Genomic DNA, 18,654 nt, shown 5'->3' on the forward strand with positions numbered 1-18,654 from the left:
TACGTTGCTTAAATTTATTTTATATCTACTATAATAATATCAGGTCACAAAGTAACAAAGTATAAAAGAAACATGCATAATTTAAAAACAAATGACAAAATAAATATCTACATGTATATATGTGACAGAATTATGAAAAAGTGTCAAATGTAAGTACTGCACTCTGCCCAATTAGTTTTGTTTTTGTCTATTAAACTTCAAATCAAGAAGTTATTTTTGTCAGAGCATTTAATAGATACTTTGAGTATTAAACAGTATTTGTTTTCACAAAAATTGTCATTATCATATTGTTTATGAGTCTCTAGCTCCTCAGTTTTCACTTGTTTATATAGTTTAATGTAAATTGTAATGGCCACTACTGGAAAAAATCCGCAATTTTTAATGTTTTCCCGGATTTTATTGTTTAAATTTTATTGTCGTCTTTGCTCACATCATTGCTGATCCGACTTGACCTTCAATTAAAAAAAAATCTATGCAATATTCTAAAAATTGTAATAAAAACTGCTTTTAGCATTATCAATTGCTAAAATAATTTTTCCGTTTTAAATGGCATTGATTTATTGATTTATTGTTTAATTGATTTTCTGTTCCTAATAGCATTGATTCTCTGGTATAGGCTTAAGAGACTGTGCCCGATACGTGCAGCAGAGCAGTTAAACACATCGCAATCATCAACTTTCAGTTCAGATACTTCATCTTCGTCCTTCTTTTCATCCTTCTTCTTCTCATCCTTCTCATCCTTCTCATTATTATTATTAGCATTATCCTTATCCTCATCCTCAACCTCATCCTCATCCTCATACTGAAATGTTAAATTATTTTAGAAATATTCCTTTAGATGAGCTAAGTTCAAATAGGATTGAATAACTTTGGTTAAACTACAGGGTGTCCCATTAATGATGCTTTAGAGACCAATTAGAGATTTATTTTATATGAAAGGGAACATTGCAATAGCAATTTTGTCACATAAAAGTAGGGTTTTCAACGCAAGTGGACTTTACTTGCGCGCAATTTCGAGCCCTGTAAACTCCGCGAAATTCCACGCAATTCCACGCAATTCCACGCAATTCCGTACAATTCCGCACAATTCCGCGCAAGTCCGCGAAATTCGAGAACAGTATTCTTTTAAGTCTCATGGTTGATAAATATTAAAATACAAAAAAAAATTGATAACAGATAGTGTGTAATTTGATTATTACCTTATCACATATTTAACCCTATTCCTGCTGGGGGGGGGGGTCAATTTGACTCCCCCTGTATTTTCTTTACATAACTCAAAAAGTATTGGTCTGAGGCTGTTGAAATTTTCTGACTTTTTCTACATACCCAAAGCCCTCCCTTTAGGCCTAAAACCGGGCTTTAATACTAACTGCCTGAGTCCTCAGGCACACTGTAACAAACTAAATCTTTGTTTTGACCCTTTTCCACTTGTCAGATTTTGATAAAATTTAGTTTTTTGGAAAGCCTTTGACATAAGGAAACGAATTGCACAAGTTTTGCGGAAAAAAATTGCAAATTATTTGCAAACAACCTGTCAAAGGAAATTTGCACATTTTTAGTTTTTCTTGATTAAAAATTAGATTATTTAAATTTTGCAAAATGTTTTGCATATTTGAAATGGCATGGTCAAGGGCTTTTCAAAAATGTATAATTTTTCATTTTTGGACAAATTTTGTTTGCAAACATTTGTACTATATAACTGGATTTTGCGATAAAAATTCAATTTTTGCAAATTTGCAAATTTTTTTGCAGATTCTAAAAGTAGAGCACAAGAGCTTTCCAATGATGTATCATTTGTCATATTTGGACATCAAACATGGGATTTAGAGGGGGGGTCAAATTGACCCCCCCCCCAGCATATTCTGGTTTTCAAGTACCCAGCAGAGATAGGGTGGCTTAATGCGCTCAGCCGAGTTTAAATATTAATTAAAAAAGGTTTTCTTCAGTTTGGAATTTAAAGCAGACTAAAACTTTGCTTGAGAAATTCCGTTGAATAATTTTCTTATTTTTAAATAAACATTTGTCTTTACAATATGATGTCGTAAAGTTTAAATGACTAAAGCTTAAAATATCAAAGGTGTACTCCATTTGGTTAAAAATGTAAGAAAATTAGATTTTGGAGCAAGTTTAAGTGTTTTTTTTTTAAAGAAAATACCTCATCATAATAGTCTTCATATTCATATTCGTCATCCTCCTCCTCTTTCTTCTTCTCCTCTTCTTCTTTCTTCTTCTTTTTCCTTTTCTCCTCTTTCTTCTTTCTCTTCTCCTCTTTTATTTTTCTTCTCTCCTCTTTGCTCCCAGTCTTCTTGTTGTCGAGTTTCCTGCCCTCAAACTTAGAGGAAATTCCTGCCGCGTCAAGCATCCTAAGCAGAAAATTTAATAGGCATGATAAAATGGTTTTATTTTTATTTCAGAATAAACATACTAATTGTTCCACGATTTTTTTCCAGTTTAAATGACGTAATTCTGAAATTTTTCCGGTTTACGTTATGTAAACCGGAAAAATTTTCGGGTTACAACATGGAAACTGGAAATTTTACGGTTTACGTTACGGAAACCGGAAAAATTTCCAAGTTACGAAGTGGAGTTTGGAAATTTTACGGTTTCCATTCCGTAATACGGAAAATTTCCGGATTACGTCATGCGAACTGTAAACATTCCGATTTCCATTTGATCCGGAATTTATCCGGAACGCCACTTTACGCAACAAATTTCCGGATCATTCCATTTCCAAAATGGAAATTTTGTTCCGGAATAATGACCAGCTCTGCAAAGTTCTCGTGTAAAAAACCGTGCATTTGCATCTCGAAAGATAAAGATAAAATTGTAAACAATTCTACTTTTTCGGTAAATCAAAATTACACTTTTCCACGGGTTCCCTCGACCAATTGTGCCTGGGAACCCTTGGTAAAGTAAAATTCCCTTAAGTTCCCTGTAAAGAAATTGTAAATAATTAAAACTTTTCAAAATGTTAATCTAATTTCATTAATTATTAAAAATTATTAAAAACAAAGTTTGTCGAGAATACCAAGGAAAATGCAAAAGTCATCACCAGCCATTCTCTAGCAACCATCATGTACATTTATATTAAAAAATGTTTTGTTCTTTTATGAGTTGCCCACAGTCAAACATTTATTTAGTACAAGCATTTATTGAGAAGATGTAAAACTGGAGAGTAAAACAAAACTAAATTTCAAAATTTTTCAAGAAAAAATTTGAAAAAATTGAAGATTACATCTTTGGAGGTGATATCAAGAAATTTTAAAAATTACCTTTTAAACCTAAGTTTATTCTCGATATAGTCGGTTTCAGGGGCAGATAGGTAACACACAGATTGTAGCAGGCAGTCCTATAGATATAGATAGATAGATAGATAGATAGATAGATAGATAGATAGATAGATAGATAGATAGATAGATAGATAGATAGATAGATAGATAGGTAGATAGATAGATAGATAGATAGATAGATAGATAGATTAAAGGATATACAGACAGATAGCTAAATAGATAGATAGAAAAATAGACAGAGAAAAGTCCTAAAGTAGAGAAAAATTGCCCTAAAAAAACACATGAAAATTACTAAATACAACTTTCAGAAATTAACTAAAACAAACCTGGAAATTTGAATCCCCAACAGTTTTTGAGACTCTATCAACGCCTCCAGATACTACATCAGGTACACCGGACAAAGTATCTGTCACCTGGAAAATGATTTTTTTTTAATAATTAACGTAAATTCTTGAAAAAAACTTTTTTGCTTAATTTCACGCATTTCGAGGCAATACAATTTTTAATAAACAATACCTGGGACAGTACACCTGCTTCTTGTACAAGAGTGGATGATAATAAACAATACCTGGGACAGTACACCTGCTCCTTGTACAAGAGTGGATGATAATAAACAATACCTGGGACAGTACACCTGCTCCTTGTACAAGAGTAGATGATAATAAACAATACCTGGGACAGTACACCTGCTCCTTGTACAAGAGTGGATGATAATAAACAATACCTGGGACAGTACACCTGCTCCATGTACAAGAGTAGATGATAATAAACAATACCTGGGACGGTACACCTGCTCCTTGTACAGAGAGGATGATAATAAACAATACCTGGGACAGTACACCTGCTCCATGTACAAGAGTAGATGATAATAAACAATACCTGGGGCAGTACACCTGCTCCATGTACAAGAGTAGATGATAATAAACAATACCTGGGACAGTACACCTGCTCCTTGTACAAGAGTGGATGATAATAAACAATACCTGGGACAGTACACCTGCTCCTTTTTCAAGAGTAGATGATAATAAACAATACCTGGGACAGTACACTTGCTCCATGTACAAGAGTAGATGATAATAAACAATACCTGGGACAGTACACCTGCTCCTTGTACAAGAGTAGATGATAATAAACAATACCTGGGACAGTACACTTGCTCCATGTACAAGAGTAGATGATAATAAACAATACCTGGGACAGTACACCTGCTCCTTGTACAAGAGTGGATGATAATAAACCGCCAACACTCTCTACAGCCCCTGTGCCCATCCTGAAAATATATTATTGTAAAAAAACGGAATGGATAAAATTGTACCAAACATGTACTCTTTTTTTTCTGCTTTCTACTGTACAGCTAGGTATTTAAAGTATTTTTTAGCTCTGCAATGTGGTATTCATTGCGCAATACTTTTTCTTTATAGATACGATTGTACAAAATGTTTTTTTCCTTTTAAATGCATGATTTCCTGCAACTGTAAACTTTTTTTAGCCAAATCATTGCTTCTATATTAGTATTCTCATTCTTTGTGCAGGTAACCATGTACACTGATCTATACTGGTGTGTACTTTGTTGTACTCTGGGTAAATATAAGTAGTTACCTTGCAATTGATGGGCGAGGGTCCAAACTGTTTATTGAATTAACTGAAAATATTAAAGTTTAGATTATATAGAGATTAGCTGAAGTGCCCAGCGTTGCACGTTAAAAAAATCGATTTTGGGAAAAAAATTATTTTTAAAAGAAAAAAATCTTTTTTTTGCCAGCTATAGTTTACATAAATATATATGAGCGAATAAATAGCTTTATAATATAGATGGAGTTGAAATTCAAAACTTTACAATAAAGTGGGTTCTAAACAATGACAAAAATAAAGGATTTTAGAATAAATGCTAAAACAGTTTAAAAAAAACTCTTTCAGAATTCGGTTGAATATTCGCTTTATAATAAATAAAATTGTATTATTTGTATTTATAAATAACATCAAAATAACAAATAACTTGTTCATTTATTTATATTTGTCGGATTCTATATTATTTGTTTAAAATGTTATCAAGGTTGCAACATTGTATTATTGATTGCATTTAAGTTTGCAATTTTGCTTAAAAATTAGCTATTTGTGAATGATTTCCTCCTAAAATTGTGCCATGAAAACTTTTAATTGTATATATTAAAAATTAAAGAATCAAACATTCCACAGTTTTCTGGTTATGACTGTATGAAAATTACCTAAGAATTGAAATGAGTCTGGTGAAATATTGTCAATAACTCTTGAAACTCTTTCCCCAAAATTATTTCTATTATTTCCTGGAAACTGTCCTGAAAACAAAAATTATGTCAGAACTTTTAAACAAGTATTTATTATCAGGCCCCTTTCTTGTAAGAATTTAAATTTTAAAGGTTAATTTGAAGCCTTTTTTATATTTTACATTAAAAAACTAAAAATTCAAATTTTTGATTTTTTTAGTTTTACAAAAAACTTTATATATCAACATTTTTTCTAAAAAACATTCCTTAATTCTGACTAGCCATAACCTGCCTTCTGGTCATGTCATGTGAGGTACCCAAAAAACTTGGGCCTGATCGGTTCAGAGCCCTTTTGTTTTTTATTTGGATATTAAACAAAACAAAAAAAGATAGACAAATACACTCTTTTCCCAAATTAGATTAGGTTTGAAGTATAATCTACCATGATGTGCAATTCTAATTCATTATCTGTATTAATAATATTATTATCTTAACTATTTGTATGTTGACCCAGCCGGGCTAGCCCGGTCAGTTCATTTTTACCTGTTTATAAATAAAGTAGTTGAATATCATTTGTGGATTAGAACGGACGTATACAGAGCCTTGAGTGTTGGCTAGAGATAGAGAGCCTTAAGATTTGGCTAGAGATTTAGTTAAATATGATCTCATTAGACTTTGAGTAAAGTAATCGTTAGAGTATTAGCATCTAGATTTGTTACAGGTTTACCTTGAAAATTATGATATCCATACTTTTCAGCAAAGTAGTCATCTTCCACTCGTCTCTGGAATCCCTAAAATGATATTTTTTTAGTCAAAATTAATAATTTTATAAATTTTTCGTTTTTTTCAGTTTTATGAAAATGCCGATATATTTCCTAATATTTGCTCAAATATTGCTACTTTCTTGAATAGGTGTTAATTTGAAAATGTAAAGACAAAATGTCGTCCTTTAAGTTCAACTGTAGATTTAGCGAGACACCCTGTATCTAAACAAAGAAGTACAGGGTTACCCAAATAGTGTGCAACTTCTATGACGACCTAAAACTCTTGGAATCTTGCCTTAAATGTAGTTTTCAATGGCGTATTAAATAATTTTCCGAAAGATAAACCAGTTTACAATTATAGGAACATAAGAAATAAGATCAATAAATTATGTACAGTCGTCTCTGAGAATAAATGAATGAATGAATGAATTAATAATCAGACCCGGAGTATTTGACAGTTACTCAGGCCACGTGGATTTAACGGTTCTATCAATATTCCAGAAAGCTGTGACTTTCAATAACAATTTGACCCATTAAACACAATTTTTTAGACTTTTTGCTGAGATACTTTGTTGTCGGCATATGCATTTTAAAGGAAAAAGTATAGAATAAACAAATCCGTAAGGTAAAAGATTGTTGACTTATAGAACAAAACACGTTTGATTTCAAATAGAAGAAACCGAATGCTGCTCAATCTGGTTAGTCCGGGGTGAGACGACTTTACATGTTTATCGCGGGCAATTTTAAATGCTCAAAAAAGGCAGACCACATTTTAGTAATGGCAGGACTATGGCTATTTGTGATTATCTTTTCATCAATCATATTTGTAAAATTATATTGTAAAATAGACGGATTAATTGTAAATTAATTCCGGGTCTTTCCGATACCAGATAATGCTGGAAAAATTACCACTGCAAAATACACAGCTATGGTTATCCAGAAAGCCAAAAGTATTGCAGCCCCTATTGTCGTCACAACTCCCGCCAAATCTAAAACAAAAAGTTTTTTAACCTAAGGATAGTGTAATATTTTTAAATTATATATATGTATTAAAAAATTGTGAAATTGCATTTTTGAAAGAGATAAACTTGCATATTGTCTTTAAAATAATTTGCTTCATTTGTGGCATAATTATCCTAATCATAAATTTGTGCTTTAAATATTACCCAAAATAAAAATAATTCTAATATTGCAAGAACTACTTATATTTCTTTACTGTTAATTCAAGAACCATACATGTAAAAATAGATGACTTATTTTAAAGATGAAAGACCATCTTAAATCCTTTTTCAACTTTCAAGTTATCCCACGTCTTCATAAATATTACTGCAACATATAGAATGACAGCTACCTATCGTAGCACTAGCCAGATGAGAGCGTACACATTCTTACTATTCAGGCTAGCTCTAGACCCTATAATTTCTTAAATCTCTTAGATTGAGGAGGTCCAGAGCTACTCTGCATAGTAATGGTGGGAATGTAAACTCTCTCATCTGACTGGTGATACGGTGAGTGTATATAATTAAACTAAGATTAACCTATTTGGGGGAGAATAATATCGTTTCTCTGAGTATCTGCCAAGTGCCCGATGTCAAGAACTTTTATTACATTTGATCTTCCATCCCCAACTTCTTCAGGATCTCCATCAATCTCATTTGTATCTACAGCTGGGGCTATTTTTGGTTCTGTATTTACAGCTGATGCTATCCTTGGTCCTGTAATTATAGCAGGTGCTATCTCTGATGCTGTATCTACAGCTGGTGCTATCTCTGGTGCTGTATCTATAGCTGGTGCTGTATCTGGTGCTGTATTTGGTTCTGTTATCATGTATATGTCATAAACTCCTCTCTTGGTCCTTGTCTAAAATGGCATCAATTATAATAATAAAATAAACTGAAAATTTTCTCTTACTGTAATTTCTAAACCCTAAAAATGTGCAACCGCATGTAAACGTTTGATATATCAAACTTAGAATATTTATCTAACAGAATCCACAGTTTGATATAGGAGTTAGAAAATCAGAGCTTGTGACAAAGACTTAATTATTTTGGCAAATTATAGAATCTAGAATTTCATGGGTGGCAAAGATAAAAGGATTAGAAAATTAAACTTTTAGAAGAGTATTATAGTTTCTTTACAACATTAAAAAGAATATGGAAAACAATATTGAAAATGTTTTAAGAGAAGATAAAGTTTATTAAGATTTGTCTTTGTATATAGTCTCCATAGTGTAAACTTGTAACATGCAAAATATTGAAATAGAAAATTGCCCCCCCCCCCCCCTAATAATAAACACATGCAAAAAAGTATACAAAAACCACACTACCTTTCTCCTTTTTCCTTTCACCAATTTGTTATGCTCCTCGCCTCTCATGCCATGCTTTTTACCCCTTCTATTACTTTCTTTTAAGTCATGCTTGTTTGGCCTATGTTTAAGTTTACTCATAGTTATAAATATATTTTTTTTATCATACTTTTTTCTTCTTACTGATTCATTTTTAGTACCATGAAAATTTTGACGAAGTGATTGGCGCTTTTCTTTACGATCGTTTCTTTTTTCAAGATTGGTTCCTCCTCTACCTTCTTGCCTTGCTTCCTTTCGTTCATTTATCCTTTCATATTTTTCATCAGTTCCTTTCTTTTCTTTTCTTTTTTTGCCATGTTTGGAATCCTTATTTGACTGTTTTTGATGTTTTGGTCGGGCTTTTGATGATTGAAAAGGTTTTGATAATTTTCTTCCAGTTGGTTTTAAACGCAGGGATTTTCTGTTGATTTCATTTGATTCTTTTTCTTCGTCCAAAGTAGATTTTTCTTCTTTTTCAATTGAACTTTGAAAGTATACATCCCTTTTTGAGCGAACCTAAAAATTCAAAGATATTACTTCACGAAAAATCAAAATATCTGGTTCTTTTGTCCTTCAAAAATTAAAAAAATATATTTACACACCTTTCTAACTTTATCTCTTTTTTCCTTTCTTGTTTCTTTCTCTTTCTTTTTATTCCTTTTATTTCTCCCCAATAAGGACAGACCATAATCATTTTTTGATTTCCCATCATGCTTTCTGACCTTTTTGTCTGATCGTTGGCTGGATTCCAGCATAGTTTTCAGAAGAGTTTTCACATTCTTGTTATTTTTTGTCTTTGTCTCTCCTTTTGATTGTTTTACTTCTTGTAAATCTTGGCGTAAACTTCTCCGTTTATCCTGCCGGTCAAGTCGATTTTCAGAGTCAGTGCCTTCTCTTCCACCTTTTCTTAATTGCTTTCGATTGTTAATTTTTTCTTCTTTTTTAGCACCATCCAGTTTTCTATTTTCCCGTCTTCTGCTTATTTTTTCCTCCTTTTTAACAGTGTCTTCTTTTCTGGTCATTTTTCGATTGCCCATCCGTTCCTCTTTTTCCTTTAGTTTTACTTTGTCGCTTTTACCCCCTCCTTTTCCTTTCTTTTTTGGTCTTTTGACAGATTTTTGTTTGTTTTTACTTTTAGATCCCTTTTTCTTACTTTTCTTCTCCGCAGATTTAGGACCATCTCTTGAAAAATGTTTTGTTTCTAATTTTTTGCGATTGGATCGGACCATAGACTTTGAACTTGATCCATCATCAAATTCATCAAGCTCCTCTGAAATGCTTTCTTTTTCACTTTCTTCCTCAATTTTTCCTTTTTTACCATTCTTCCGTTTGTTGTGGAAAACTTCTCTTTTACTTCTGATCTAATATATTCAAAATTTTTGTAAAACTTTTGTTCAATTTTTTTTTGTAAAATAAGGACAATCGAATAAATTATTATTCATTGCAATATTGAATATGACTATAAAGCTCACTTGTTAAGTATTATTTTTTTAGCAAACAGAAAAATATATTGTTTAATAAAAAAATTATTGAAGGAATTGATTCTTTTCCACAAACTTAAATTTTTTAATCCCTATATCTTTTTAACGTGGTGATGGAGTAATTATTTAATATTATTTCAAACTTAGATTATTTGATCTAACAGAATATAAGGTTAAAATATACGGTCTGCGACATAGGTTGCAAAGATATAGGGATTAGAAAATCACAATTTACCTTTTTCTTTTTTCCTTTTCCGCCCTTCTTAAGTTTGTTATCATTCTTATTCTCCTTATCTTTTCCTTTCTTTTCTTTCCTTGTCCCAGATTTCTTTTCGTGCTTCCCGTGTTTGGATTTGATTATGGTTTTAACTAGATTTTTCAAATCCGTAGATTTTTCAGGTTTTTTCCCCGCATTTCCTTTAACTTTGTGAAGGGTTTGTCTTAAAGATTTACGTTTCCTTTCTCGGTCTTGTTTATTATCCTTGTCATTTTTTTCCCGTCCTTCTTTTCTTTTCTCCTTTCGCTGGTCTCTTCTTTCATCTTTTTCTTTCTTTTTCTCTTTCTCATTTTTTCCTTTTTTACTTTTTGGTTTAGTTTTCTTGTTTTTTACTTTTTTCTCTTTGGTTGGTTTCTTTACAGGCCTTGGTCTTGGTTTCCAGCTCTGAGCTGTTTTGGTCCTAACCAGGTTGTTTGATGGTATCGATGGCAATACCAAGGGTTGTGCAAGCTCAGGACTAATGATATCGGAAAAATTGGTTTGGTTTCTCATCGACATGAGGATTGAATAAATACTGTTTACTAAATCGGACTCGGACACTTCCTTTAGATAGAAAACAAACAAATTTGATTTTATAAAATCAAAAGATATTATAAAAATAGTTGTAAAAAAAGCAAAAATAGAATGTAAATTGTTTTGCTACATACAGCATTTTATGATTTAATAAAGAAGAATAAGGACCTTTAAAACACTTTTATTTTTATGCTTAATGCTTCATGCTTCATGCATCCATGCACTCAATTTTACAAAATAAATCTCAATATGAGCACTCGTCTCAAAATATAATTTTTTATCCATATATTTATGCAGCTTTAGACTGTTTATATGTCATACTATAACTAATAGACTTACATAGTATAGAATGCATAAGTTGAAATATCAAAGGTCTACAACGTTTTTTTGCAAAGATAAAAGGATTAGAACATTTGAGTTTGAGACAAGTCTTCCATTGGGATATTTTTTTTCAGAATAAGAGCTGAAAATCAATGATTAAGTAAGAAGACATATGATCTGTAAAGAGTCACCAAAATTAAAGAGAATTAAGAAATACATTTACTTTAATTTGATTTTATTTCTTTTTTAAAATTTTGTTTAAAATGAAGTTGTTTTCCCTTGATTGAAGTGCTTGTAGTGCTTGAATCCGATTCTTCAAGACTCTTCCTATCTTTCTCTCCAGAATATTTTGCATTGAACCTTTGCGGGATATTCGCAACCTGGAATCCATGCAAAATTATACATGCACATGCAAAAAGTCATTCTTAAGGTTCTCTTCAAAACTTTTGGTTTTAAGTAAAATGGTCTGAATATTCAATATCAATAAGACTTCAGTTTTAAAAGTTTGCAAATACATTATTCAATTATCAGCTAGACAGATCTAACTAATCAGTTATCAGCTAGACAGATCTCACAAATCAACTATCAGCTAGACAGATCTCACTAATCAATTATCAGCTAACAGATCTCACTAACCAATTATCAGCTAGACAGATCTCACTAATCAATTATCAGCTATAGACAGATCTCACTGATCAATTATCAGCTAGACAGATCTCACTAATCAATTATCAGCTATAGACAGATCTCACTGATCAATTATCAGCTATAGACAGATCTTACTAATCAATCATCAGCTAGACAGATCTCACTAATCAATTATCAGCTATGGACAGATCTCACTGATCAATTATCAGCTATAGACAGATCTTACTAATCAATTATCAGCTAGACAGATCTCACTAATCAATAACCAGGCAAAGATTCAAAGGGTACCGCTCGACATACCCCTCTTGTATGGAGGGTAATTTGAAATTTCGTTTAAAATCACTTAAAAAATAATTTTTTGTCTATTTTTCTTTAAATTTAAAGTAATTCTTCACACCACCTAGTTACTTGTAATTAGGACGAATTCATCAACATAGACCTAAAGGTAAAGAGACATATATGACAAGATGAAGGTTGCGATGATATGAAAAATAAACTTTACGCAAATTATTCGTCGTAAAATATTTTTGTCGTCTGGGGGTTGTTTTTAAGAATATGAAAAAGGTTGAAAACTATCGGAAAATTATTAAAATTCATTAAACTTGGCCACACAAAAGAAATCTTTATAATCTAATTAGTTCATCAAAAAAAATCCAAAAGTTTTCAAAACTTATATTAAAAAAAAAAGATAAAACAAGGAAAATTTTCGCAAATGTATGTTATTGTGTAGAATTTTTTTTAATTGGGAGCTTAAAGTACACTACGCCCCACCCCCTCCCTCCCTCAGAGCTATCTTAGGATAAATATTTCAAGGTTCTTGGTTAACCCCTTTTACTGTTATTGTTTAGGCTGAGAATTAAGGATATTGTTTATTCAAAATAATGGAACTAAAATATAAGTATTATTTCTCTGTGGTTGTTATTATTCAGCTTGCGTAGTAAGAAAGGTGTTTAGGTTGATTGGTTTGGACTGGAAGGGTTGGGGGGGGGGGCTTACTTTAATAGACACTTATTAAGAAGGCCTTTCTATCCCCCTTTAGATAGTTGCCTTGATCCTCTCACCATCCTACTTTCCCAATTTAGAGCATAGCTTCATCAAGAATAAACAATAAATTCATTGATTTTTTAAGAAAAATTGATTATTTTTAATTAAATTTTCTCTCAAAAGTGGCTTCCCTTTACTTCCTCTGAAAGCAGCGTGAAAAAAATGGTAAAATTCAACATTTTTCAAATAAAAAAAAGAAAAAAAAAGATATATTTCTATTGTCGTTGTTTTTAATATGAAGGTTTAAGTGGTATTGTTTCATCTCTATAATAAATGTAGTTTCTGCTCTAGAGTCTCTTCAAGCTTGTTTAGAATATACTTTCTAATAAATTCTCATGCAAAAACATGAGCAGATGTTTTGTGCTCGTATTTATAAAGAAAATAAGACGAAAATGTCAAGCCAACGGATATAGAGCTTGAGAATGCCTTTAGGCTTTGGCAATAATTGATAAATACAATACACACCGGACTAACCATAGTGAGCAGCATTCGGTTTCTTCTATTTGAAATAAAACGAGCTTTGGTTTTTAATTCAATAATCATTTACTTTAAGGATTTGTGTGTTATACATTTTCATTCAAAATGCATATGCCAACAAAAAAGTGTTTAATAGAAAAGACTAACAAATTATGTTTAATGGGTCAAATTGTGATCGAAAGTCACAGCTATCTGGAATATTGACAGAACCGTTAAATCCCCGTGAATATTGTGAAAGCTAGACACAGTTCGAAAATCTATTATGTCATTGATATATTTTATTTCTTCAATTTGAATTAAAATTCAATAGATAAAGATTTTTTTTGATATGTTTGATTAAATCCGTGCAATTGCTGCAAGATATTTCATACAGAATTTCAGGCAATATAAGAATAAACCACATATAAAAAAATAAGGCTATTTTAATACATGATCAACAAGAACAAAAATATTTTTTAAAATGTGGACAAAAGCTCACAAGAAAACCAGGTATTAATCGAAGAATTAACATTTTTTATGTTGAAGGATTCGATAATAAAGTAATTACTGAAATTTTTAAAAACCTACGTATTCAAAATATGTTATAAAAATTAAGCTAGCTACACCATTATACAGTGGTTTAATGGTGAATTAAGCTAGCTACACCATTATACAGTGGTTTAATGGTGAATTAAGCTAGATACACCATTATACAGTGGTATAATGGTGAATTAAGCTAGATACACCATTATACAGTGGTATAACAGTGAATTAAACCACATAAGACCTTGCTCACTGCAGATTCTTTGAACTTAATACATTGTTAGAATTAAGGATTAAATAAAAACAAGGACAACTTAAACCCTTTGTCGGGTTTTATACTATCAAACCTAATGACGATTCGCCTCACTTGTTGAGATTTTTATAAATACTGAAGTAAAAGTAAATTATTACAGGAAATATCTTAAAGTTTTTGGATCATTTTTTATAAAGCTGAAATATAAACAATAAAAACAATCGAAATCTACGTATTTTAAAAATCCACAATTGTAAACAGAAAAATATGTGAAAGTTTTTGTGCATGGATTTTGATAATTGCAGCTTGACAATCACCAGATAACCGCTAAATTTTCTAGAAGCCTAATAAGCTATATTGCCTGTCTAAATTTCAACATGTTAAAGTTATCATGAGTTTGTTTTATAGTTTGTTGATCTTTTCTAACTTATGACAACTTTATTTTGAAGATTTGACTTTTTTGACTTGAATAATTATTATAACAAATTATTCGCAACACCAACAAATGTATTTTCTGAAATTTCAGAGCACAACATGTAAATCCACATTCAAGATTCAGCACACATGCAATCAATAAGCATACAATGAACAAATATTGATAAATTCCGACTAAACTTGTCCAATGCATATGTAATTGTCAATTCCAGACAAATACTTTGCAAATATTTTGTGTAAATATTTAAAATTGACCAGACAAAGCGGAAGTGGAACTTTCACAAGGAACATTTTTATTTAATTTGTAATTTAATGTAACTTTAATTTAAGCTTTTATCCATGCAAATATGTACATGCAAATATCTTCTTTATTTGCTTACCTCGCCTATCAGATTGGAATTAGGATTATCAGATAGATTGTCAATAATCTAAATTAACAAAAATTAAATATAATAATCGCTAGGACATAAAAGCTCCAATGTAATCGTTTCCCCAAAATGAAATTTTTCCCAAATATTTGGATTTTCCCTTTGACAGACATTTGCGCTGAACTATTTATGCCTATTTCAAATACTTCTCTTTGAAAATTAACTTTGATCAAAAAAATTTCTTAACCCTATATCCCGATTGGGATTTTTGTCTAATAAAGATGGGGGGGGGGGGATTTCCACACACCCCTATGATTTTGCCCTTAGAGTTGAGAAATGGGAGTGTAAAACATGTCCCTTGTCCAACTTTTTAAGGCCTTATCATTAAAAAATAATTAGACCTCTAACTTTAATGGTTAGGGTAAGGGAGGATTTTAAAAAATTTCAAAAAGTATGTCCAAAAAAATGTTTACAAAACTTATTTTTACTTATTACAAATATTAACATATGACAAATGTTATTATATCAATTTTTCAAGCGCTTTACAAATATATAAGTAGCTCAATAAATAAAAAAGTTATTAGCAATTTCTGATTTTTTTGAAACACCGACCTGTCGTTTGACCGTCCTCCACTCTATCAAAAAAAAGAGATTTTTTTTAGCCAAATTTGTTTTCAACTATTATGGTGAAAAAGTGAAGAAGTTCAGAAAAAACCACAGGTGAGGGTGGTGGAAAACACTCCCCCCCCCCACTCCCCCAATCGTGATAGGGTTAAATGAATATCAAATGATTTTTGTCTGCAAATTATTGTATAGAGAATAGGAATAATGTTTGAACAATTTTCAGACAGAAAAACCGGAATAACTCACTTTTATTTTGCTCAGATATAGATTGTGAATCGGACCGGTCACTTGAAATGACGTGGACAGCTTTTTTCAGGCGAGAACTCAGTCTTATTATCTTAACAGGCTTTAAGGACACTTCGCGCCATTCTTCTATTTCAATTGTGAACATTGCCTCCTTGTATGCATTGTAAAACAAAAACAGTTAAAGTTTGCGGACTTTCTAAAAACAATCGTGGATTTTCAAAATTTTTGAAATTTGAATTTTGTCGGAATTTTTTTAATTTTGATCATCCATAAACCTTCCCAGGGGTCACGTGAGCCCCAACAAAAAAAATTGGACCCGATCGGTTCAATCGTTTTCACGTTTATTGGATACAAAACAAACAAAAAAACACCCACCAAAATAAAGCAAAGTACATAAATAGCTTTAAACCAGTTAAACCTACCTCTGCTGTGACTGCCACCACAGAAAGAAAACACAAGGAAAGATTTAGAATCCGTCCCATTTTAATTCATCTTTTTTAAACAAACAAAAATTTGAATTTATATCTGAAATTAGATAGATAGATATTATATATTTAGATCTAGATAGATTAACCATCTAAAACAATGTTTATTGACTGAAGAGGAGCAATCCGACACAAATTATGTTAATAAATATGAAAACTTAAAAGCTGCTCAGATCATTTCTTAATAGTTAGAGATAGATAGGAGGATAGATAGATAGCCTAATGTAAGAAATGTTATGCACTGTTAAAGTTTTCGAATTTTTATAAAGTGTAATTTCTAGCTTACCACTTTTAACTGTCACCAAAATACTTTTATTTATTGCACAAAATTATATTATAACCCGGAGACAGCAAGTAAATAACACTGTGTTAAAGAAGGAATACACTGAACAGTCTGATATTTAATTTGAGCTCACAGCCTAGCCTGTCTTCTTTCTTAAAGGCTCATTTCAACTTTTTTATTTCTATTGGTTCAGAATAGACAACAAACACATGACTGAACCCTAATTGGATCAGGCGCTAATGGCCTCGGCATACAGGAGTGACGCTGAAAGGCTAATTTCAAGTGACCCTCCCTCCATTTACAGAGCGGCATGTCCGATTCTTAACAGTATCATCACAAGCTGTGTCAAGTATGATTTTGATATCCCGTTTTAAAATTTTGAAAAATTATTATTTTTAATAAAACACTTTTCAAGCTAGAAAACGAAGTTATTTTCAACATTTTGGGCAGATCCAAGGCTTCAAGGGTACCGTTGCGAATTGGAAATGCCCATCTTAATAAATGGAGGGTCACTAGTTATTACGACAACACTTTTGTTTCTTAACGCCAGAATGTCAAACTCTACATTATTTTTTTAGTCTTCTTAAAGACTTTAATGCACCATGGTAAGGTATCGTAAACTAGAATTCCAATGAAAGGCAGGGAAAGTAAAAAAAAAGGAAAAGGAAGGGTGGATACCATCCATTGGATTAGCGAGGCGGAGGGGGGGATCGAAGGAAAGAAAACAATAAACACACTCCCTCCTACTCTACCCAAACAATACAATCAAACAAGTCGATAATTAAATAATAGATAAATAGAGAGGGATAGATAGATGGATAGATAGATAGAAAGATAGATAAATAAATAGAAAATTAGATCAATTAAATGCTTCTGTTTCTTCGTGTCTCCACTTTCTCTAATAATCCTGAATTTTCCAGATCTAATTTAATAACAAGGCGACCTTTTCAGGCATGTTCTCCAGATCTTAAAATCTTGAAAATGCTGGATTAATCTAGAGAAAAACTGTAGATCGGAGATTTCAAGAAATTGTAACAACAATATACTATTTTATTTATGTAACTTTTTGCCAAGTGTTTCTTTTTAATTCTTTTTAGTTTTACTCAGATTTGTATAACACTAGCTGAAGGGCTCGGCGTTGCCCGTGGAAAAAAAAAAATATTTGGAAAAACAACCCCCGCCCACCTATGATTGTCCACGAAAAAATTCAGCCCAATCGGTCCAGCTGTTTGGCCGGCTGTGCGCATCATATATATATATATACGAATGTCTTATTTTATTATATAGATTTGAGCTAAAAAAAAAGTATTTTGTAATGTTCCGGCGGCATTTTCTGAAATGTCCCCAAGAGAGTTTGCTGTACTAAATTAAACTATTAACATTGATAATCATTAAACTATTTGGCTCCTTTAATGTTCAGGGTATGTTAAAATAACAAAATTATGATAATGATAATGATAATTACAAAAAAGTTATTTTTTTCAAAAATATTCTAAATATTCTCACGCAAAATACGATTTCTATACGGTGGGTTTCTGTAATGTTTATTCAAAACATATTTGTTTTTCTCTTCATCAAGAGAAGTTATAAATAAGAACATATAAGATTTGAATATTACGTGAAATAGATTCAACACAAAAATATTTTCAAAATTAGAAAATTTGGTATAATAGAATTCAAAGTTTGACATATTTAAGATCTACGCCATTGGGATGCAACGATGTTGGAATTAGAAAATCAGAGTTTGCAAAAAGACCCAAATTTTTTTCCTATTTTTTAAAGTTTTAGGTCTTCGAATTAAAGATTTTTAGTTCGTAATGAAAGAAGTTTCATCCTTTCTCTATTATCTAGACCAATAAAACTTTGCCAAAGGAGCATAGAATTATAAGGGAGAATGAAATGGCGCTGCCCGCCCTACCATATGATTATATGTTTCTAGTTTCTAGTTTCTAGTTTCTAGTTTCTAGTTTCTAGTTTCTAGTTTCTAGTTTCTAGTCTCTAGTTTCTAGTTTCTAGTTTCTAGTTTCTAGTTTCTA

At 31.4% G+C, this 18,654-nt stretch overlaps 1 protein-coding gene across 1 annotated transcript; it reads right to left on the minus strand.

Moving 5' to 3' along the window:
- Positions 1-16,371, minus strand: LOC111716017 (uncharacterized). The gene is made up of 17 exons (XM_023491429.1): positions 16,273-16,371; positions 14,993-15,040; positions 11,512-11,613; positions 10,358-10,942; positions 9,244-10,002; positions 8,624-9,157; positions 7,836-8,157; positions 7,207-7,286; positions 6,261-6,324; positions 5,516-5,605; positions 4,890-4,932; positions 4,482-4,560; positions 3,617-3,703; positions 3,273-3,349; positions 2,156-2,363; positions 591-802; positions 1-452 (listed from the first exon to the last, which is right to left on the minus strand). The coding sequence occupies exons 1-17, from the start codon at positions 16,330-16,332 to the stop codon at positions 404-406; spliced, it is 3,399 nt and encodes a 1,132-aa protein (XP_023347197.1). The 5' UTR covers positions 16,333-16,371; the 3' UTR covers positions 1-403.
- Between the last annotated feature and the right edge of the window lie 2,283 nt (positions 16,372-18,654).

Source organism: Eurytemora carolleeae, unplaced genomic scaffold (assembly GCF_000591075.1).
Source record: "Eurytemora carolleeae unplaced genomic scaffold, Eaff_2.0 scaffold1873, whole genome shotgun sequence".
NCBI classification, from domain to species: Eukaryota; Metazoa; Arthropoda; class Copepoda; order Calanoida; family Temoridae; genus Eurytemora; species Eurytemora carolleeae.

Bases quoted from the DNA above. Each gene is read 5' to 3' on its own strand.
- LOC111716017 (XM_023491429.1), bottom strand. From the start codon at position 16,332: ATGGGACGGATTCTAAATCTTTCCTTGTGTTTTCTTTCTGTGGTGGCA. The intron at 10,003-10,357 runs GTAAATTGTGAT...TGAATATATTAG, and splicing joins GAAAAGGAAAAAAGAAAAAG to ATCAGAAGTAAAAGAGAAGT. The intron at 4,933-5,515 runs GTAATTTTCATA...TAATATTTTCAG, and splicing joins AGACTCATTTCAATTCTTAG to TTAATTCAATAAACAGTTTG.